We start from the raw sequence: 23,571 nt of genomic DNA, 5'->3' as shown, positions 1-23,571 counted from the left end.
CGCCCTCCCTAGGATCACGTGAGGGCACGAGGCTTTATTTGCATGGCCCCGCCCCCGGGGGCGAAGAAGAAAAGTACTCGGTCCCGCCTCCCCGAGTCCCCCCACCAATCGCGCGCACGCTGGGGGTCACGAGACGCCTCCCTCGGGCCCCCTCCCCATGGCGGGCGCGCGCCTCGGGGCGGGGCTGCCTGACGAGAAGCCTGGAGGGAAGCTAGTCAATCAGAGCCAACGTCGGGGAAAGGGGGATGTTCTTCCGGGGCGTTGCCCGTCTGGGGGGTTTCGCTTCCGGAAGGGTGTTCGGGCTCGTCCCACCCCCCGCCCCCCACCCCTGGAGGTACGTAGACGGTATATTTCGGTCCCCTCGGGAAAGGGAAGGAGGTCCGGAGAGCGGCAGCCTCTCTCTTCTTCCCCCCGCCCCCCCAGGCCTCTCAGGTGGACCCTCAGAAGGCCCCCCCCCCGGGATGGCCTAACCTGCTCCCGGAATGAGGGGGCTCCCTGCCGGACCCCAATTCGTAGCCCTCCCCTGTCTCTTAGCAACTCAGCTTGCTCCTCCCTGGAACTGCTTCTGCCTAAAAGGTCGTGCGACCCCCACCCTCTTTTCCTTATTCCACCGCCTCCAACCAGGGAAGGAATGTCAATCTTCATTTATTTCGGTCTCTCTCGACTCACTGTTTTTAATTGCCCCTCGTCTCTACCTAGCTGCTTTGTAATGTTCTCGCGTGTTGAGGGCCTTGGCATGCTGAGAGGTCCTGCCCAGGGTGCTGCGCTTCCTGTGGGTGAGGGCATTTGGGACAAGGAACGGGAGGGGTGAAGCCTGAACGCAGAAGCAGAGGACCACCGTCATTAAAACTGTCATTGCTACCGTGTTGCGAATGTATCTCCTAGCTTTTGTATCCTATTAAAGGTTGTTGTTTTTTCTCTTGGGCAACTATACTTTATTCCATTCTAATGATTTGGGGTATCTTGTTTCTATTGCTTCCCTTGTGTTTTCTTAGTTCATACAAGAAAGGGATAGTCTGTGCAGGGAGTATGCAAATAATGTTGACTTTTGTGCCCACTTAAATGTATTTTGGAGCAGTGGTGTCCAGTCATTTACCTAAGGTGGACTCTCTAGATTAGCATTATCCAAACTTGTTTTTTATCCAAGGCATGCTCTGAAACTGTCAAGGAAATTCCTTGCCTTTAAGGAGTGTGATTGAAGTGATAGATTAAACTAAAACACAGCAAATGAGTACTCCCCCTGAAGAATGAAATGCTAAAGCGTTTGTTATCACCTCAAATTATGAATGTCTAAAGGCCCAGTTACAAAGACTATAGAAGATATGGGATCCAAAATAATATCTGCCCCTTATGTTTGGGCATCATTCAGAATTAACCACCTTTTGAGTATCCCACGTCAGCCAGATTCATTGGTCTTCAACTGAAGTGGACACCCCTGTACAATATGAATGGCTTCACAACCTCTCCCACCTCAAAAGGTGTGTTTTCTGTGTTTAATCATTGCATAGAAGAAGGAATTTAAATTGATGCAGATTTTCTTTTCATAACCCTGCTCCCAGTATAGCAGCCTAGCTATCTTTGCCTCTAACCTCCATATACAGAAAAGGGGAAAAAACAAACATATACGGTAGACTAAAAGTGGGTCTCCTGAAAATTTAAGATGAGTTCCCAGTCTGAAAAAAATAGTACTACTTATTCACAATACTGTTGTGGTAGGGTACTGTTATCACAAAGCAGGAGGATAGATGGCGCACCCTGTCAAAAGCAGCAGATGAATGAAAGGGTTCTTTTCAAAGCCCCTAGCCTCGTTGTTACAGCCCATTGTCTAGTGCTTGCTGTCATACCCACAATGCTCTATCAGCACAAGCTGCTTCCAGATCTATAAATCTTTGCATCACTTAGAAGTGAACCCCAAACCCACCCCACTCTCTGGGATACTGGTTCAGGAAGCATCTGTTTTCATTCATAAGTTTAGGCGGCAGCAGATCTATCCAGTTAGGTAGGTACAGAAAACCCCAGCTGTAACACAGGGTGTGATTTCAGATCACTGATGTTCCTAAAGCAGGCATGGTCAAACTTGGCCCTCCAGCTGTTTTGGGACTACAACTCCCATCATCCCTAGCTAACAGGACTAGTGGTCAGGGATGATGGGAATTGTAGTCCCAAAGCAGCTGGAGGGCCAAGTTTGACCATGCCTGTCCTAAAGCTTGGTATGCTGATTCCTCTGTGTAGTTAAGATGTTTATTCCTAATCATTCTGCCATAGTTGCTTTTTGTGGTCTCCATGACCTTCCCATCAGAAATCTGTTCTTAGCAACAGAAAGAATGGCAGAAGTCCAAAGCTGTGTTGGTATCTCTAAAAATAGTGCACAAATTCATGATTTGCCCTTTGAGCACTTTGTAAATTGGTCCCAAACATTTATTGCTACAACTTTTAAAAGGCTTCAAAACACTTATTTCTTCTCTTATTGTTAACTGATGCTGTTCTTTATGGTATTAAGATGAATACCCAAGGGAGAAAGTTTAGACTATGTGTAATGTTACGTACAATGGAGGCCAACCTTGACTGCTTTTCTCAACCCCTCTAAATATGGTTGTGTAAGCAACTAATTTTGAGCAATACGTTCTTTAAAATAACTTGTATTTTATCCTCTTGCGAAACACAATCATATCTGAAAGTGTGTGCAAATTCATTGTCTGAGAACTATTTATGGACACTCTTGTCTTCCTTGTGTAGTATGAGAAGCAGGCATAAAGAGAAATATTTTCTAATGCTTCCTGTGGTGCCATTTTGTTGTTGTTAGGGTTGCTCCACCTGCAACTGGAGCCGACATGGAGAAAAGTGGAAACATTCAGCTGGAGATTCCTGACTTCAGCAATTCTGTCCTGAGCCACCTCAACCAGCTGCGCATGCAGGGCCGGCTATGTGACATTGTAGTCAATGTGCAGGGCCAAGCATTCAGGGCACACAAAGTAGTACTGGCTGCCAGTTCACCTTACTTCCGGGACCACATGTCGCTCAACGAGATGAGTACGGTTTCCATCTCTGTCATCAAAAATCCCACTGTTTTTGAACAACTCCTCTCTTTTTGCTACACGGGCCGGATATGCCTCCAGTTGGCTGATATCATAAGCTACCTGACTGCAGCTAGTTTCCTGCAGATGCAACATGTTATAGACAAGTGCACACAGATCTTGGAGGGCATTCATTTCAAAATTAACGTAGCCGGCGTTGAAGCAGAATTGAGCCAAACCAGGGCAAAGCATCAAGAACGGCCTCCAGAATCTCACCGGGCTTCCCCATCTCTGAATCGCTCTCTGAGTCCACACCACAGCACCCCGAAAGGAAGCCGCATGGGCCAGGTCAGCACTGTGCTGGACATTCGGGAACTTAGTCCTCCTGAGGAGTCTACAAGCCCTCAGATAATTGAGCAGAGCTCAGATGTGGAGAGCAGGGAGCCCATACTGAGGATTAATAGGGCAGGTCAGTGGTATGTGGAGACGGGAGTGGCAGACCATGGTGGGCAGGGTGACGATGACGTCAAAGTTCTTGGAGCAGTACGAATCAAAACGGAGAACCTGGAGGAGTGGCTGGGGACAGAAAACCAGCCATCTGGAGAAGATGGGAGCAGTGCTGAGGAGGTCACTGCCATGGTGATTGATACCACAGGCCATGGATCAATGGAACAGGAAAGTTACACATTAGGCTCATCAGGAGCAAAAGTGGCCAGGCCAACCAGCACAGAGATTGACAGGTGAGACTTTCTGTTATTAAAAACTGATTTGCTTCCAAGAGTGTTCTGGGCATTGTGCAGAATCTACAAGCACCATGATTCTCACTGTCTAGAGCTTGCTGTCTAAAAAAGTCATAGAAGATGGGGCATGATTAAAAGGACATATGAAAGTTGCAGTTTGTAGAGGATTAACAGCAGAAAGTGCATAAATGGTGATCTGGACAGTCAATATTCTATTATTTCACATAAGCTCTAGAGTGGGACTTTATCTTCCCCAGGCAGAGATCTGCTCAGCTTTTGTAGCAGGGGAGTGGGGGGGATCAGAAGCTGTGAAAGGCATATCTTCTTCATATCAGACATTTCTAGAAAAGTCCCTAACATACACAAGATCACTAACCCTTTCTCAGAAGTGGTTTCCGTGGTATGAGTTTCATATCTTCTACACCAAGTTTACTGTGTTTTTCAGTAGTCTCATAGCTGCCTGCCCAGCACTGGTATTTATTTATCTATTCACTGTATTTTATCTAAACTAATGGTTGATTCCACTTTACCATTTAACTTGTATATAGCCTGCCACACCCTGAAGGCTCAAGAGATGATAACAGTAATTTTTGTAGCACTTGCATCCAGAACGCACTTGAGCAGCTTCAAAACATAAAATATGCTGAAAACCTCGGCCCCCTTAATCCTAGTCAAAAAGGTTGCACAGGGCTGGCATAGATCGCTAAGGGAGAGGAATTCCATAGTTGTGAATCAGTCACTGAGAACACAACACCTCTTTGGTTCATTTCAGCCATCATCCCAGTCCATTCCAAACAGATTCAAGCTGCTTGCCTGCTTTCTTTTTTACATTTTCCCAGTTCTCCCATCTCTAGGTACAATGATCTCTGAAGGCAGAGCAATGACCGTGTGGTCATCACACCAAGCCATGATCTTCAAAACATGGTCTGTCTATTCTGACCTCATGGTGAATTTTCCATAATGAAGTTTCTTTACTGTGGTTTAGCAGGATGACTGATTTGACCCTTTTTGTTGGTATAATGTTGCTACTTGAAAAAAAAATATTAGTACTGAGAGAGCATTTCTGGCTCTTCTTGTTGAGGAGGTGGTCACAGGTTCATGCGTCAGGCATAGCAGTATGTAAAACAAAGGTACAGTAATACCTCTGGTTACGAATGGGATCCGTTCCAGAGCCCCGTTTGCATCCTGAAGTAAACGTAAGACGCGAGTGCGCGGGTCACATTTAGCCACTTCCGCGCATGCACGTGACGTCATTTTGAGTGTCTGCGCATGCACAAGCGGTGAATTCCGGAAGTAACGCGCTCCGTTACTTCCGGGTCGCTGTGGAGTGCAACCTGAAAATATTCATCCCGAAGCTACTTCAACCCAAGGTATGACTGTAATGCCAAGTTAAATTATTCTTAATTCTTTGACAGATGGGAATGCTGCTGCTTATAAATGGTAGAATGTACATCAACGAGTTGTGAAAAGCTTACTCATAGTTGTAGTGATTTTATTTATATTTACTTATATGCATTTTCTGCAAATACAAATGTGCTCAAAGCAGTTTATAGAAAATAAGCTGTAAAAATGCAGTAATACAATAACCATGATCAATAATAAAGCTAATGTCACTTCAAAGTTCTTTTGGCAGCTGCTCCTTACAAAGACTCTAGGGGAAGCTGGGTATCACTTGGTAGGTGCAACCAGCCATCACTTGATGGCAAGCACACTCCCCAGTCTATAAATGTTCCATAAATTGAAGTTTGAGGAATATTTCTGGCTTGGACGGAAATATGCCTAATCAGATCCACTGTCTGAACTTCTGCATGAATAGGCCTGTGACACTGTTCATCCTCTTTAGTCACCCTAACAAATTTCCTTTCCCCAGGAAGCTAAGCTGCTCCTCAGTCCATCTCTAAGTTGCTGGGCTGCCTTAAAAGATTTCATTGCTGCCAAATCAACGTTAGTACACATACACACATCTCACATTTTGTCCAGTCCCAGCTGCCCCGCTCCTAATGTGATTGACTAATATTATCAAGCAGAAGTTCTGATGCTTCCCATGTCTTCGTTCAAAGTATCATAATATTGCCCAACTATCCATTAATCTCTATTTCCATTTGCAGATTTAGCCCTTCTGGTAGTGTGGTTACTGTAAATGAGCGGTACAGGTCAAAAAGTGAATCTCCATGGCGGGTGGATGAACCCAAACAACCCAATTCCCAGGTAGGTATCCCTCACTTGGGCTTTACTGCTGCAGTTATTCATATAGATCAGGCATGGTCAAACTTGGCCCTCCAGCTGTTTTGGGACTACAACTGGTCCTGTTAGCTAGGGATGATGGGAGTTGTAGTCCCAAAACATCTGGAGGGCCAAGTTTGGCCACTCCTGATATAGATTGTCTATAGACAGGCACTCTGTAGTGGAGGGCTGGGGAATGGACATACAGCACCCTTCTTGAAAGCATAGTCTGAAAGACATGACACAATGGGGAGGGAAAGAGGTTTCCAGTTTCATGGAAAGATGCATTCATTACTTTGATCCCCAAACAAAACAGTGACTTAACAAAGACCAAGAACTACAGACCTATTTCATTATTGAACTGTGACTATAAACAATTTGCTACAATTTTAGCTAATAGATTGAAAAGGACACTGGCTGAGACAGTCCACAGAGACCAGGCCGGGGTTTTACCAGGCCAACAAATGAAAGAGAATATAAGAAATGTAATTAATTTAATAGAGTATTTGGAAGTAAGAAATGAAAAACAGGCTGCGTTAATCTTTCTAGACGCGGAGAAAGCCTTCGATAATATTTCATGGTCATTCATGATACAGGTTTTAGAGAAAATGAAAATAGGTAACTCTTTCGTAGCAGGAATTAAAGCAATCTATACTGATCAATCTGCAAATGTATTAATAAATAATATTCTTTCAGACAAATGCCAAATAGAAAAAAGAATGAGACAAGGCTGTCCCCTGCCTCCACTGTTGTTTATTATCACATTAGAAATATTGCTTCAGAAATTAGAAGTATTGAGGTAGGATGTAGAGTTTATAACTTAAGGGCATTTGCTGATGATGTGGTGCTGACACTAGAACAACCTTTTGAAAATAATTATATTCAATTGTGGAAAGGGGTTAAGAAAGAGTTGGAGATATGGAGGAGAATGGAACTGTCCCTGTTAGGTAGAATTTCAGCCATTAAAATGAATTTATTGCCTAAGATTCTGTTTTTATTTCAATCAAATCCCAATTGTAAATAATTTAAGATGCTTCAAATAATGGAAAGAAGATATCTCTGGCAGGGGGGAAAGCCAAGAATTAAACATAAAATTATGATAGATATAAAAGAAAAAGGAGGCTTTGCCCTGCTAGACTTTCAAATGTATTATGAGGCAGCTTGTTTGTGTTGGCTAAAAAAATGGATTGTATTGGACAATGCAGACATCTTAGATTTAGAGGGTTAGGATTTAAAATTTGGCTGGCATGCATGTCTCTGGTATGGGAAGGCTAAAATCTATAAGAGTTTTATGAACCACATTCTTAGGAAGAATCTGTATAGAGTTTGGGAGAAGTATAAAAATCTGCTAGAAAGCAAAACACCATCAAAGCAATCTCAATTAAGAGAGTTAATATGGACAGACAATGGGTGACTTACATGGAACTGCTGGATTTTATGGGGGAGGGGATCCAAGCTGAAACCAATGGAAACCTAAGGAGTCAAGTTATGGATTGGTTGCAATATCACCAGCTACATTATATGTTTAAATCAGATAGAAATAGTTTATTTTTTGACCGAAGCTCACAATTTGAAAAAGAACTCTTGCAAAATAAGGATAAACTGTTGTCTAAAATGTCTATGAATTTGAAACAAAAGACGAGCTAGTTAAAGCTTCAATGACACACTGGGCAATAGATATAGGACACAATATAGATCTTAAACTCTGGGAGAAATTCTGGCAAAGTGACCTGAAATTTACAGCATGCTATTCATTGAAAGAGAATTATTTGAAAATGATTCATAGATGGTACTTAACTCTGAGTAGGTTGGCTTAGATTTATAAAACAGATTCAGATAAGTGTTGGAAGTGTAAAGTGTGGAGGGAACCTTCCTCCACATGCAGCGAACATGTAAAAAAAAGTTCGAAATTACTTTCCCAAAAAAACCAGAGTCCTTTCTGTTGGGTATAACCCAGACTGAAATTCCCAGATGTCAGAAAAGGTTATTTATGTGTGCAAAAACTGCAGCCCGTGTTTGGTTAGCCCCAAAATGGAAAGTGAGTGAGGTCCTAACTAAAGAGGATTGACAACTTAAGTTGACAGAATATGCACAACTTGCAGATTTAACATATAGAATAAGAGAGCAAGAACATATGTTTAAAGAAGACTGGAAAACATTTATTGAATATATGGAAAATAATTGTATACAGCTGAAAACACTGGCAGCATTAAGATAAATTCAACAGAGTAAATAATTTTTGATGGATGTAAAAGTGAAAAACTAATTTGAATGGTTATAGTAAAATATGCAGGAATGTGTGATATGTAAAATGAACCATAGAAAGAGAAGAAGGGAAGTCATTGGATATTTTAAAGTTTATAAAATGTTTATTTGAAATTGTAAAACAGAACACTTTATAAAACTTTATAAAAAAAATATTATATAAAAAAGAATAAAGGGGAATCAGAGAAGGAATCCTGCACTAAAAGTAAAAAGTGTGCTGAGTAGACTCATAAAGCAAAGAAATGATGAACACTACATTTTATTGAGTTTCCGTTTGTATAGCACTATCCATGAATATGACACTTTACAAGAAATGAGCAGAACTGCATTCTAGAAAATTACAGAAGAAGACAGCTATAAAATAGGAATAAAATGGAGATGGAATAAACAATGGAAGAAATGAATGCCATTATTGCAGCTGCATCTACTTATGCGTAAAATATATTAATATAAATCTGGATTCAGCTGGCAAACCTCATCAGCGGGAGTCCTGTGGAAGAACTTCTGTTTGTAGTTTTGCAACCATAGGTAGAAGACAGAATGTTGGTGTTACACATCCCCTCCAACACATTAGTGACAGAGTGTTGTTTATGTAATGCATTTTTCCCAGAGTCAAATGCCAGTGGTATACTAACACAGACTCCTGTTGGTTAGTTATTCCACATATCATTCCACCTTTCTTGTGGAATTACAGTCCCAAGGCCCCCTTCCCATGATGCCTTCACATTGTTAGAGGTTTTCCAAATAGTGTGGTAATGTTGTTTGTTGTTGTTATTGTTGTTGTTCGTTGTTGTTATACCCCTCCCAACTGACTGGGTTGCCCCAGCCACTCTGGGCTGCTTCCAACAAATATAAAAGCATAATAAAACAAAAAAACAACAAAAAACATTAAAACTTCCCTATACAGGGCTGCCTTCAGATGTCTTCTAAAACTTGTGTGGTTCTTTATCTTTTTTAACATCTGATGAGAGGGCATCCACAGGGATGGCACCACTACCAAGAAGGCCCTCTGCCTGGTTCCCTTTAACTTCACTGCTCACAATGAGGGTGCCACCAGAAGGCCCTCAAAGCTAGACCTCAATGTCCAGGCTGAACAATGGGAGCAGAGACACTCCTTCAGGTATACAGAGCTGAAGCCATTAAGGCAGTGATGGCCAAACTTGGCCCTCCAGCTGTTTTGGGACTACAGTTCCCGTCATCCCTGACCACTGGTCCTGTTAGCTAGGGATGATGGGAGTTGTAGTCCCAAAACAGGTGGCGGGCCAAGTTTGGCCATCACTGTGTTAAAGGCTTTAAAGGTCAACACCAACACCATCGAATTGTGCTTAGAAATGTATTGGGAGCCAATGTAGGTCTTTTAGGACCAGTGTTATATAGTCCTGGCGGCCACTCCTAGTCAGCAGTCTGGCAGCTACATTCAGAATTAATTGTAGTTTCCAAGTCACCTTCAAAGGTAGCCCCATGTAGAGTGTGTTGCTGCAGTCCAAGGGGGACTTAGGCCTTGTTCATATAGATCCATCATTCTGTACAGCTCTTTTGACTTCCAGCCTGAATTTGCTTATTTTTCTGCTCATGAACAAAATGTAGATGGTCTAAGAATGGGAACAACTTATCTCTTCCATAACCCCATTGTTGCCTTCGATAAAAAGATTTGTTATCTCTGCAAATAACGAGGGTTTGAGAGATAAGAAAGGAACAAATGATATACATTTATTTTTTAAATCTGTTGATTTTATCTATATATTGATTGTTCTTATAGCTGTTCTTATAGCTATTTTTAATTAACGCTTTATACTGTTTTGTGTAAACCACCTAAATATTTTAACTAAGCAGTGCATATCAATCTCATTAAGTAAATAGATAGTAATGGGGCGGGCAGGTGAAGACACAGCTGTACTTGCCCGAGTCGTATGTATTTTGGCCCTGAGAGGGAATTTGAACATGGGTTTTCCTAGTTTTAAGCTCCACACTGTAGCCCCCACACCACACAAGCACTCTTGTTATCTTTAGGTCCAGAGAAACTTTAGATCCAAAGAAACTTACAGCCATCTCTTCAGAAGAGAAAAACGACCCTCTTCCCACATACAAACTAGCTCATTATCTTTACTGCTTGTCTGTAATATTTCCCTCTAGGTGGAGGAGTCTGCTATAGTTGGAGTGAGTGGCTATGTTGAATATCTCCGTGAACAGGAAGTATCTGAGAGGTGGTTTCGCTACAACCCACGTCTCACTTGCATCTATTGCGCCAAATCCTTCAATCAGAAGGGTAGCCTGGACCGGCACATGCGGCTCCACATGGGCATCACACCCTTTGTTTGCCGTATGTGCGGCAAAAAGTATACTCGCAAGGATCAGTTGGAGTACCATATCCGCAAACACACAGGAAACAAACCCTTTCACTGCCATGTCTGCGGGAAGAGTTTCCCCTTCCAGGCCATCCTCAACCAGCACTTTCGTAAGAATCATCCTGGCTGCATGCCTCTGGAGGGTCCGCACAGCATCTCCCCAGAGACCACAGTTACGTCAAGAGGGCAGGCGGAGGAGGAATCGCCTCTTCGGGAAGAAGCCAATATGGCGGGGGAGACAGCCCAGGGATCTGTGTCCACCACTGGGCCAGACTGAAGAGGAATGCAAAATGGGTGAGAGGGATCCTCTCAGTCCGTGAGCAAATCCCCTTGAGACGGTGAGCTTGAGTTCTCATTTGTGCAATGTCGCCGCTGGACAAAGAAGCTCCCAAGATGTTGCCAAAATAGAAATGATATGAAAACAAAGTGCTAAAAGCTCACCTCCTTTTCCTCATCTCCTTTTGAGGGGACGAGACAAAAACTGGGTCAACTAACCTCCGATTCAGGGATTGACAGCTTTTTTTTGGATGGGGAGAAGCTTTTTTTAAAAAAAATATCCAGTAGTGATCAAGGAATGACAGCTTTTTCATTTTCTTGGCATCAGACCCTGTGGTCCTGTGGGCTGTAGAGGTCTAGCTGTGGTGAGTGCAGAGCACCAGTATCTCTATTCATCACAGTAGTTGTGCCACTGAAGAAGTAATGGGGACAATAATTAGTTATCCCTCTCTCTTTCCCCCTCCCCCTCACAAAATAATCTTCCAGGTAATTATTTTTGAGAAGAATGGTTGTCCTGGTAGAACCTAACTTGTCTGAGTGTATTTTATCTCATTTTATTTTGGCGTGTCTTTTTAAAATTGACCCATTACTTAAGGGCTTTCTGTTTTGTGTCTTGGCTTGCCCATTCTAGGTGTGTGGTCTTGCCTGTTTGTGATGAGGCAAGTCTCTTTTGATCAGTATTTTAGAGGTGACACAATATTTAATTAAGTAAGCTACCGAAAAAGACGGTAGTAGCTGTGAAGCTCTGCCATGTTTGGTGGGAGATATTTTCAGTTGTGAAATGTGGATAATGCAGAACACTTTGCAATTCTTGCTCAATTTCTGGGCTCTGCAAAGACTGAAAAGGTAGGATGAGGTTTCCTGTCATGAATAATTGTTTAAATAGCGGCTTTGCCTCAAAGGTCATCTTTTGCCTCCCTTCTTATATAACAGCAATATTTGTATATCAAAATAATCAAATTCCATTGGAGGGGATTATGGGTTGACTGTCTAAGAATGGTTCTCTATTTGGTATTTTTATATTAAAAATGCAAAAAAATATGCATTAGTAATAATTCAGAAAGCTCACTTTCCAGTTTTCTACAAGCAGTGATAGCTCTTCCTTGAGCCTTTGTAGTATTTTTCACATGAGTTTACTGGGAAGATAACAGTGCCGCTGCCAAACCCAGCAAATATGCACTTGCCTCATGTTTCCTAGTATATTGCTTGTTAGTGTAAGGATGCAGGCATGGGAGGGCAAATCTCTTGAACTTTTGTTTGAGACTTGCAAAATAAGCAGCAGTTCAAGCTCTGCTTTAGGGTTGCGTTGTATTGATGTACAAAAAAAAAGCTGGTATCATGCCAAGCAGATGATGTGGATCTCAAGAAAATAGCTGATAAGATGAAAAAGCAAGCTAATTGGGGAAGGTATCAAAATGGGGAGGGGAGAAATCATGCTATCATAATGGGAAGGGAGAGATGGCCTTGTGGTAAACAAGCATGTGCTTTGTACTAATAATTGGCCTTCTTGTAAAAATGAGGATATTTTCTTAATTCATGTTTTGGTTGAAAGAATGAATGAAAGCAGAAAACTTGTTTAACCCCCCCCCCTCCTTTTCATTGTTTGGTGTTAACTGAGAAATTCCTTCTATTCCCCACCTCACAGCACCAAGGGTGCACTTCTCTGTAAGGGGGGGAGTAGAATGAATTTCTCTTTGTGGTCAGAAGACAGGAAACCACCAATAAAGGTCAACTCATAAAAGCTTTAAAGAGTTGGATGAGACCCTCCCAAACTCACACACATACACTCTCTCATTTGGACTGAAGCAGGGAGGGTAATAGAGAGATACAAATATATATGCTGCTTTAGTTATAGCTTTCAAATTTACCAAAAAGAGTAAAATTACACTCAAGAGCATTGGAAAATATTTCTAGTTACTTATACAAAGATTTTAAGCATTTAAAAATAGAACTTTAAAAATATTACCAAACTGTAAGGCATACATTTATTTATCTACACATATGTTATATATAGTTATAATGGGGAAGTTTATCTGCTGAGCTGGTGATGGTGTAGGTGATAGCTATACAGAAGAATTTTTTCAAAAGCAGAATTGCAGCAAAATCCATCCAAGTTTAGGTGGCGAAGAGTTGAAGTGGAATATTGAATGTGGTATTCATGGAGCTGTGAGTTTCTTGAACAAGTTGTAACTGTACTGATACTGTGAACTGAGGAGCAGCCAAGAAATCCAGGTTCATCATGCAACAATTCTCTGCTTGCTGGTAAGACTCCTCTCTATTTAGCCTGGCCAGAGTCAATAAGCACTTCTTACATTTTAGCCTAGGCTTAGTTGTAGAAGAAAAATAAAGCTTGTGAAAGGTGTTTTTTTAACTTGCCACTGTAGAAATTAATCATTTCTAATTGCATGCGAAGGAGCCAATATTCTTGCCCAGATCTCACTGAAGGGAGGTTTACTGCTTGTAGCTATAGTTCTTGACCTCATTTAGATGTAACACTACATCTTCATTTGGTATTATGAGTTAAAGTCTGCATAAGCCTTGAGTTCCCACATTCTCTCCCACCCATCTTTTGATGCAGCCACAATGAGTTCACAAGTTGTTCTGTTTCAGATTAGCTTGGAAGTTGACCTGTTGTCTGAACACAAACTGATGAATCTTAACTATGATTTGTTCATACAGGCTGACTTCAAACCATAGTCCATGACGTTGTATTGCTTCAGTGAACTATGGTTAAGATTAATCACAATTTAAACTTTAGATGCTATGAAAAAGGTCAGGTTATCTAAAACGGAACCTTCTAGTTTTCTTTTAGCTGCATTGAAGGAGGAGAGGGAGAAGGAAGTATGGGAGCGCAAGGCTTTCTGTATTTCATTCTTGTAACGCTAGACCACAATTTAGCATTATGTCCAAACAGCAACTGTAAGGAATAGAACCAGGGATCATAATTTTGTGTGTGCACATGTGTACAAAGGACTTGGGGGATCTAGACCTGTTTGGCTTTCAGATACTCTCTTAGCAAAATTTAATCGTTGCCAAAAAATCCTGAGATTTTTGTTATTCAAAGAGCAAGTTTCTAGCCCTGATTCTAAGAGAGAGAGATTCCTGTTTGTGGTTTCCATTAATAATTTTGGAGCTAGAGGAAGGAGCAGTTCTTCCAGTATTCTAGAGGATCTTGATAGTACACTTTTATCTGTGTGTCACCTTCTTTTTCTTGATGTGTGGCAGAATAAATGAGAATGAAAAGAAACAGAAATCCTGCAGGAAAAAATGCATTTAAATTGTACATCCAAATAAAACATACACATTACTTGAATGTATTCAAACAGCTGTGATTGCATTATTCCAGTCAGGCCTGACAAAAGTACATGCCCTCCTTGAGCAGCTGCCAAGCCCTAGCAGGGCCCAATCCGAGGTGTGCTTTGGAACCCAGCCACCCTTTAAAAGAGTGGCTGAGTCTGGGAGCTGTCATGTAAATTTCTCACAGGGCCCTAATGTAGAGTTGCTCTGGGGCATTGTGTCATCTGGTACTGATCCAGACCTACAGCTGCCACCGTGGCCAGGTAAGGGAAGGTCCCACTGGAAAGCATCTTTACTAAGAGTTCCCTCAAGCATGGAGCTGGCCTCGATTCGTTACTGAGTATAAAAAATGGCAGGTGCTTTAATCAGCCTTGTTGTCCGAGGTTCAGAACCTGAGATGGAAGGGCAGGTGGCTGGCAGACCAGAGGACAGAGCCAATTGGTGACTAAAGAGGATGGTTCCCAGCCAGTTAGGATAAGAATTTGGCTTTGCTTGGTGGCTCAGGGTAGAGTCTGTTGGATATGAGGGTGGTCAGAGCAAATAACAAAATCTCTTCAAGCCATACAGAAAATAGCCTGCCCACTTCCTTGTCTCTACCCTGCAACTTTATCCTTTCCCCTGGATACCCTGAATTCAGAACCTGAGACCTGAGTCAGTTCTTTTTTTCCTGAAGTTGGTTCTTTTTCTTTCTAGACTGCAAATGACCAAGGGTTGTAGCCAGTGTTAGACCTACTCAGACTAGACCCATTGAAATTAAAAGACATGAGTAACTTAGGCCCATTATTTTATGTTGGTTTACTCTGAGTAAAGTTTAGTTGGATACAGCCCTAACACATGTATGTGTGGGCTGGTGGGTGCATAACACATTTTGTGGGCTCATTTGCAAGGCTGGTTTTGTTGCCCAAACACATCTTCATGCTTTGTGTAGCAATATTCATTCCTGTGTGTTACTAGTGATTTTCAAAAGAAAGTAGCAAATGTCAGTGGTAGGCTTACGTATAACTGAAAGAAAACCATGTGCCAATACTAACCCTTTAACAACCTTTTCTACTGCAGAACAATTGCTTCTACAGCACAAGAGTTACCAAGCTCACTACTATAACCTCAGCCTTGACTCTGCTAATGACCTATGCCATCAGTAGCATTAGCCTAGTCAGGCACAGTGCCCTTAGGAAGACTAAGGGATGACTATACTGTGATCTCAGCCACAGAGAAGGCAAATGTAGGCTTTGTTTGGATTATAAAATGCAGATGAGCTGGCAATCTGCTTTTCTGTTTGGTGCAGCTACATGTTTTTAGCCTTGCGAAACGGATTTCAACTGTGATTCAAAGGAGAAGTGAAGTGAAACCCTTTCATATCTTCATACCTCATTAATTAATGGCCCACATCCAGGTAGAATTTAGTTATAGTGAATAATGTGTCTCATTCTTTTCCATGGGACTTAGTAAAAACTAATATTACCTGGATTCGGCCAGTTTCCCCCACTTCTGTTCCAGAAAAGGCCAAGAAAACTTGATTGCTTGCCTTGGCAGTTGTCTCTAGAGGGGAAAGATCAATTTCATAGCTCTGTGCTTGCAAAACAGTAAAAATAAAGTAATAATAAACTTCAGAATGTGAAACATTGCAGTTATCTCCCTGAGCGTGCTGCTATGTCTTTGTCTTGCCAAAAGCAATAGAGTGACTTTGATGTAATTCTGAACCATATCACTTCTGAAATGGGAAACAAATATGTGTATAGTTGAGAACAATGATATGAAATGTAGATTATAATTCTATGTCCTTACCTTTGAGTAAGCATCACTGAACTTAGTTGAGGTTGCTGATTAAGCGTATATGGGATTGGATTGCGATGGTGGTCTCCGGCATTCCAGTTCCGCTAGCTCAAAAGATTTCAACTTGCAGAGCTGAACTTTCCCTTCCTCTCTTCTCCCCTGCAGCCCCCCATGCGCTCTCAGAATCTGGGGGGGCGGGCACAGTGGGAGGAGAGGAAGGGAACACCCCATTGTGCAAGAGGGGTCTGCTTCCTGAGCATTGGATACAACCCTGAGTTTGATCAGATGAGACAAACTGAAATAACTGGCACTTTCCCAGCAGTCAGAATTTTCCTGCAATTTCTAGTGGAAATACGTGCCCATTTTCGTTTCTTAAAGCACCTTTGGATTGTGTACTTTACTTCTTTGGAGTGTCAGATGCATTTTTCACAGCATACCTTAGAGGTGACGGTGGGTTTATACTTCAGTGCCTCTCTGTGTGTTGTCATAAAGTGGCTTGAAGATTTATTGAAAAAATGGTCTTAATCCAGATTAATCCCCCCTTTGTGTGCACACATCCTTAAAACAGCAAGTATATACAGGGCGATGCCTGTTAAATATGAATTTTAAAATATTCCAAGTTACCCCACAGAAACAAAGGTGGTTAGGATCAATTATATCTTTCTGTGGCAGTTACAGACCATTCGGGATATTAGTCCAGTGTTCGATGCTTCAAGCTTCCAGTTATTACCATGAAATGGAAACATGGTAAAATAAATTCCTCATGAAGGTGGAGCAATTGTGTAAATTCTACTTTTAAATAAATGCTAGAGTTTGTTAAAAGAGAGGTAGGGATTGTGTAGAACAGTTGTGCAATTTGCTGCTTGCTTGTTCACTGACGGCAACTAGCAATTGTTGGTGAACAGATGTAGAGTCAGTTAACTGAGTGGACGGAGTCAATCACTGCGCCAGGCTGCTCTGCCTTTCTTGGCTGTTCAAAGTCATGTCCGGCAGAGTGAATGGCTGTTTGCAGCAGTCTCTAACCTGGGGATTAAAGCACCAGGCTGTGTTGGCTGTCCATGGAGCTGGTTTACTCTGCACTCTGTTTCTGGGTTGGAAATGGCAACGGAGCCCCACTGACTATACATGGGGGCAAAACAGAGCTTTGCTGATGTGTGTTAGAAATACAGAACACATCTGTTGGCTTTGCGTGTGACTTTCAATCTCTCTCCTTAATAAGCTGGTAGCCAGCCAGGTGTATTCCAGGTATTGTTGGACTGCAGTTCCCATGGTCCCTGATAACTGGCTAGGCTGACTGGGGCTGATGGAGACCAATATCATATTGTGGGCCACAGATTCCACATCTCTTTCCTAGGCAATAACCCTGCCCACATCTGAGCAGCATTTCTAAGTTACCTGCTTTGGCTTTAAGCAGCTGGTACAGGCAAGTAGCACTGTGGAGCAGAAAATGAAATAAAAAGCCAGCCAGCAGAACTGTCTCTATTTATAGCAAGATGCCCTGGTTGTTGCTATGTTCTTCCTGAGGAATGAGGGGTGCTTAGGCCAGCTTTCAACATGAGCAGGGGTAACTTTATTCCTTTGATATTGGAAAATGCTATCTAAAACAGTTGGGAACCCTTCTTTCTTTGCATATGGAACTTTCTGGGGAACAGAGCTGCCTTTGCTGGCGCAGAGCTCAGTGTGCATACCAAAAACCCTGTGTGAGCCTTAATAATGGCAGGAAAAGAGCAAAAGTATTGACAAGTGTGTGGGTTTTTCAATAACACAGACTTCTTTGTCAAATAGGAACTTGTAGTATGCACACATTTTAAAGATAATTATTGCCAAGAATTTTAAGTTTTTAAACATTATTTGTCTTGTTAGTGGGGGTTTTTTTTATGAGCAGATTCTCTGTTTCAGTATAACACCAATGGAACTGCTATGCCCAGTCAAAAACAGCAACAACCCAGAATCTGCCAGATTCAAACAGGTTCTATGTTCTGGCCAGGCAAAACTTCCTCACTCTTTAAAAAAAAAAATACTGTCCGTGATTTGGCACAAGATTGTACCAGATTGTACCAGCTATGCATGTTGAACAAAATTTAGCTGTTTGATTCAATTAAAGAAACAAACCAAGTTAGTTTAAGTGGAATTTAAAAGCTTTGGAGTCATAGCTGGGAAGGATAGAAAGACCCGAAGTTTGATTGGGTACCATTAATAGGGAACCATTAATCTTCCAGATTGGTATGTGACTTGGTAGACTGTGGATTCTTTTATTGAAAAAATGGCTGGAACTAGTTGCTTTAATATTCCTGGGTTAAAATCTAGTCTATTTGAAAATTGTTTCTTATATTACATATTGTGGCTACGGCATAACTCCCGGGAGATAATGTCATATCTACATAGTTGAATCAGTGTTACGCAGTTCAGGGACCTGCTATGGATCAGATATCTGAATCATGAGTCTGTTAGAGGAAAATCAGTAATATAGTTGGGACTAGTTGGTATGTTTGCACTTGAGAAAATGAAATCTTGCACCTATAAACTTATGCTAATAAATGACTTTATGCAAATTAGACTAAATTATGTACATTATTTAACATTATGCTTTCATTTTGAATATGATTAGCTCTTTAAAATAAAAGCACAGTTAAGAAAATTTGTCAAACATGTTATATTGGTAGTGAAGAAAAAACATTGGCCTTGGATATTAAAGATCACTAAAGGTTATATGCAGCATAATTTTATTTTGTTCCTAAACAGGAAAACAGAAACCTCCTGTACCATTCAAATGTGACCTGTGCTTGGAATAAAATATATGATAGATGTAAATTTTATTTTACATACATTTTCTGTTTGCTCTGAACTGATCTTTGAATTTGTTTGAAAAAATTATAATTTGGGGACAAGAAGCAAGTTGGCAAGAAAAATATGGATAAAAGAGGGATGGGTGAAGAGGGCTGGGCAGAGGTCAGAGTGAGAATGTAACTGGAAGTCACAGTGGTGGAAGGACACACAAGCAAACAAGCTCCTCTTCTTGAAATGGTGGGACTCTTGGTGGGCTCTGCTAGCACTTTTTCCTGAATAAGAATATAAAAAGCGCCTAGCTGGATCAGACCAAAAGTCCAACTGGTCCAGCTTTTACAGGCAGAAGGGAAGTGCCATTCCCTGCTGTTTGACCTCAGCGTCTTGTACTGGTATATGGCCTCTGCTTAGCTATCCTGGTTAATAGCTATTGGTAGAACTATCCTCTCATTTTCTCCAGGGTACTCAAGTGCACATCACTGCGTTCTATGAGTTTTGTATGTTCGTGATGGAAGAAGCACTTACAAGGCCAAGGTTCATGCAGTAGCGTGTCACAACCATGGGAACAAGAAATATACATTCCTCCTTCTCTCCCACCCCCGCCCTGCCAGAAAAAGCAGGGCAGAGATGATTCTATAGGAGTAGCCAGATTCTTTGCCATGTACCATATTCCAGCTGGGATTCTACATGTGTGGGGTTGCGGAAGTATTTGCCATCTACTTAAAGTGCTTATGTGCTTATGCAACAAATTCTGGAAAGCATCCTAAATCTGCAAAAATTAAAAGCAGAAACAGCCTGAAATTACAGGAAATAAGATTTCTGTTGAGGCGCACCTTTTGACAATCAGTCCATATGAAGTCTGATCTTTAAGCTCCATTTCAGCAGTTTGATGCAGCAAGTAAAATAATAGGATCATACTTTGTGTACTATAATCATTTCACTGCCTGCTCAGGCACATGGATAATTGCCATGATCAATTCAGAGATTGATGTTATTTCCCAGCAGTTGCTATGTCACATGGAAATGGATGTTTCTGTGTTCAAGAGGATAGCAAATAGTGGTAGATTCCAAGAGCATGATCTGTCTCTGTCCATGCAGGTGAGGAGAAGTTTTGTTTCCCCGAAGACCGCTTTGTGTGAATGTGGGCCTCAGCACCCACAGCCTGCCCTCCCATTGCCAGTGTGGTGTCACACCACTCAGCTGTGAAGTTCTCAGGGTGACTCTTGGGCCAGACACTCTCTCAGCATAACCTACCTACCTCATAAGGTTGTTAGGAGAGGTTGAGGAAAGACCCATCTCCACTGCCCTGACTCCCTGGGGGAAGGTCAGGATAAACATGTCGTAACTACATATTAGTTCTCACTTTTGCATCCTCTCCAGAGCTTCCCCCATTCCCATTGCAGCTGCCTTCTGCAGTGGGAATGTTCCTACAGAACGCCAGTTTGTAATGGGTGTAGCGTACCACAGGTGTTGTAAACCAAATGTTTGTCCCCTGCCTTAGCTGTAGCTGCTTCTTCCAGATGGACAATTGATGAAACACAGTTTCAGGGTGGGAAGATGATCGGACATAGCCATTTGAGCTGCTACAGATGCAGGGGGAAGGAAGGTTATTGTTCCATTTCCCTTGCTGCATTTATCAGTGGATTCTAGACCCTGGTTAAGACCTGCTTAAGATGTTGCTGTGTAAGGCAGACCCCTGCTCCATAAGGACGTGGCACTCCTTCCTGCCTTGTTGGTTTTTGTGTAATGCTTTAATGGGCTTCTCAGACCATTTGACATAATTTGAATAGATTTGTGCCCATCTCCATTTTTCCTTCTCGCTTATGTTTATAGAGGATTCTGTTCCATAGTTCCATAGGCCTGCCATGACTTCGTTCTTCAATATTATTCCAATTTGCCGGAGAATCCTGTGCTGTGGAAGAACATGAGAGTCAAGCATCTGTCTTGAAGGCAGAAGGTCCCAGATTCCCAGCATTTCCAGGCAGGGCTGGGATAGAAATCCTGGAGAGCTGAGGCAAATAGGTGCAGACGGTACGGTGAATGTGATTCTGATTAAGGCAGCTTGCATGTTCCCTTCAGGTTTTGTTCCCTGAACAGAACTACTTTCTGCTTCATGGTGCTCCTGGAGAAAAATGCATAATGTACATTGTTGTTTTTACAACTTTAGAACAAGGTGTTTAAAGCACTAGTAGCATTTGAAATTACATTTTTATTCTGTTTTGAGGCACGGGCATATGTGGAACGGAGAGGTGAAAGTCCTATGGACTGTGTCTTCAATATTCTTCTTCTGGGACCTTGAGGAATAGTCAGAGGTTGAGATGTGTGTTCCTTTGGATGCTTCAAGTCACCCAAGTGCCATGAAGTGCTGAGCTTTTAGTATGTTCCTGGCATCCACGCTGGATCTTCCACCGTCTTTCGTCAGACAGCCAAGGTCACATATTTGCTGGCAAGTTCCAGAGCTTGCCAACTCATATCAGTAGTGCTATTTGGGGAAAAAACACTGATGTATTTTGAAACTACTATGCAATGGCTTTGTGAAGTTTTCATGCTCAGATTTAACTGTTGGCTGAAGGTTTCTTAAATCGGTTGTTTTATCTCCTGTAGATGTTGCCAGAATTGCAAAAATGGAGTTGAACCTTACTTATCTCGCAGTACATCTAATGGTGTTTGTTTTAGCCATTGTCTCAAGACATATTTCCCTGCACCTCTTCATTTTTTCTCTTCCAGGGCTTCCTTGAGCTGTTGGTATAAACAGTTCCCAAAAGGGGCCTCTTCAGCACAGCCCCCAGTAGCAAATTCCAGCGTAATTCCCTGAGCCCTTCTTTAGTAGTTTAACTTCATTGTATCATGCACAATGGGGAGAGATGGGACACCACTTGGCAAGCAATTCTGCCATTTCTTTAGTATTTATTTGTGTATTTATTTATTTAACTTGCATAATTGTCTCATGTCTGGCAATGCCCTGCCTGCTTCATCAGTGCAGTGCAATTTTCTTGCACAGAACATGCGGACCTCATCATAACCTGTCCTGGCCCCCTCTTACAGGGAAGCAGAACAATGGAGGGGCATGTCCCCCCAAGGGACAAAGATGTTACCGCCCACCTTTAGGCAGCAGTGAAATCAAGCACACTTTGATTCTTTCTTCCTTTATGGCAGTAAGTCCTTAGCTAACCCTTACCTTTTAACTTAAAGAGTGTTGGCGTTGATGCGAAAACCAATAAAAGAGGACATTTATCGTGCAGTTTCACTGGTGACCTCATTGAAATATCACAGTTGCAGCTATAGCAAGCTTTTAAAATCTGCTGCAATGTGTGTGCATACTAATTTATTTAACCTACTGTGATTTCCTAATTTAGTTTGGCCTTCTAAATTAACGTGCAGCTTTGAATATGTAGGTGCCCCATAGACTATAAGATTCATTCACTACTTAACTGGCTGCACTAGTGTTATAGAGAGAGATATTGGTCGTTGTCTGCTTTTCATTTAGTTGTTACGATGTTTAATCAGAACAGGAGCATGACATTAGTTGCAAGTAAACACTAGTGTTGTCTCTTCTCCAAAATGAATATTTCAGCAATGGTTGGTGTAACAGAAACTTTCTGTTTTGCCTCTGAGGATGGAGACTATTTCATGGTTTTCTCGCGTTGTGCATTGAAGCCCCTAGTATCTTTTGCTCGCTCAGTAAATGAATCTAATTGGGTGAACAAGCTCTTAAGGGTACACTTTGCTCAGCTTTAGCCAGAAGATAGCTGTGCATCTGCAGTTATAGGGACAAGAAAGCAAAGTGGCCCAGAATATTTTATAAAATTGGGATGCAAAGTACAATTCAGCTAGAAAAATAGTTGCAGGAAAGCGACTATTGTAGTAAAAGTTTCTGCTGTTCCTCCTGACTGAATTACATATAGTTGTTTTCTGCTGCCAAACTTTTAATTCCTTCTGAACAGAGCTTGTGAATGGGATGGTTTGCAATATCTTGGAAGGCATTGAGGGCAGTTCTCTGTTTGTGATTACCTGATAATTGCACCAGACAATGATTAGTTGGATATCTCCAGGAGATTCAAACCCAATTAAAAATATTTAAACTACCAATAATGGCAGTTGTTGATGACTGGGTACATATTTTTCCTATGGGATACTTAGACTAAAGAGTACAGTTGTACGTAGATTAACAGAAGTGAGTTTTGAAATTCAGTGAGGCTTTGTATTGCATTTGAAGGTCTCATCTGATTTGTAACAAATCAAACTGGCAATTAAGTTTAAATGACTTAATGTGGAGGGTTGCAAATGAGCGCATCCCAGTGTATTGGGGCCAGTGTGTTCAGCAGAGACTTTTCATTCTTTCTTTTTCCTGAGTACTTACCCCACCCCCCAAAATATCAGGAACAATGAGCTCCCTGAGACAAACTATGTTTGAGAGCAGGGTCGAGCTAGATGTTCTACCAAATTCAGAGTTGCAGTTGAAAACAGTGCCCTGTGTGTCTAGTTCCACCTGTTTTCCCTGTCTCCATGTGTAGTATCGATATGTGTATTCTGTATACACACAGATCCCAACCGCTAATGTGTGAAGGTGGATTAGACAATGTACCACATGGTGAAGTCTTAAGTTCTTGTTACCCCACATTATGGCACAGCAGAGGAGGCACTGGCTTGGGTGGCAACTGCATGTTTGCAGGATTCACCTAACCAGACTTCCACTTGTGCAACAGGGCTTTCCACCACCACCACTCCCCCCCCAAAAAAGTTGGCTGGGGGTGTTGAGAGAACTCCCAGAACAGCACACAGGGGAGGGGGGTTGTTTCAGCTGGCAAACTGCAGTGCTGTGCAGACAGTACGATTGGAAGATTGCAATGCTGA

The 23,571-nt window shown here is 41.9% G+C and overlaps 1 protein-coding gene across 2 annotated transcripts; it reads left to right on the top strand.

Annotated features, from left to right (window-relative positions):
* Nucleotides 1-230: 230 nt before the first annotated feature.
* On the top strand, nt 231-21,934 carry ZBTB37 (zinc finger and BTB domain containing 37). Of its 2 annotated transcripts, none has more exons than XM_081012208.1 (4): nt 231-334; nt 2,804-3,754; nt 5,863-5,962; nt 10,376-21,934. In XM_081012208.1, the coding sequence occupies exons 1-4, from the start codon at nt 246-248 to the stop codon at nt 10,862-10,864; spliced, it is 1,629 nt and encodes a 542-aa protein (XP_080868334.1). In that variant the 5' UTR covers nt 231-245; the 3' UTR covers nt 10,865-21,934. The 2 variants fall into 2 exon arrangements, with proteins under 2 accessions (XP_080868334.1, XP_080868335.1); XM_081012209.1 differs by lacking the exon at nt 231-334 and adding an exon at nt 359-1,478.
* Nucleotides 21,935-23,571: the final 1,637 nt, after the last annotated feature.

This window comes from Podarcis pityusensis (genome assembly GCF_964106645.2).
Source record: "Podarcis pityusensis genome assembly, chromosome: 6".
NCBI lineage: Eukaryota > Metazoa > Chordata > Lepidosauria > Squamata > Lacertidae > Podarcis > Podarcis pityusensis.
Note: the sequence above shows the minus strand (reverse complement) of the source record. Positions and strands in the feature narration are given on the sequence as shown.

Excerpts from the sequence above, each read along its gene's own strand:
- ZBTB37 (XM_081012208.1), top strand. The coding sequence starts at position 246 with ATGTTCTTCCGGGGCGTTGCCCGTCTGGGGGGTTTCGCTTCCGGAAGG. Across the intron at positions 335-2,803 it reads CCCGCCCCCCACCCCTGGAG|GGTTGCTCCACCTGCAACTG; the intron begins GTACGTAGACGG and ends TGTTGTTGTTAG. Across the intron at positions 3,755-5,862 it reads ACCAGCACAGAGATTGACAG|ATTTAGCCCTTCTGGTAGTG; the intron begins GTGAGACTTTCT and ends TTCCATTTGCAG.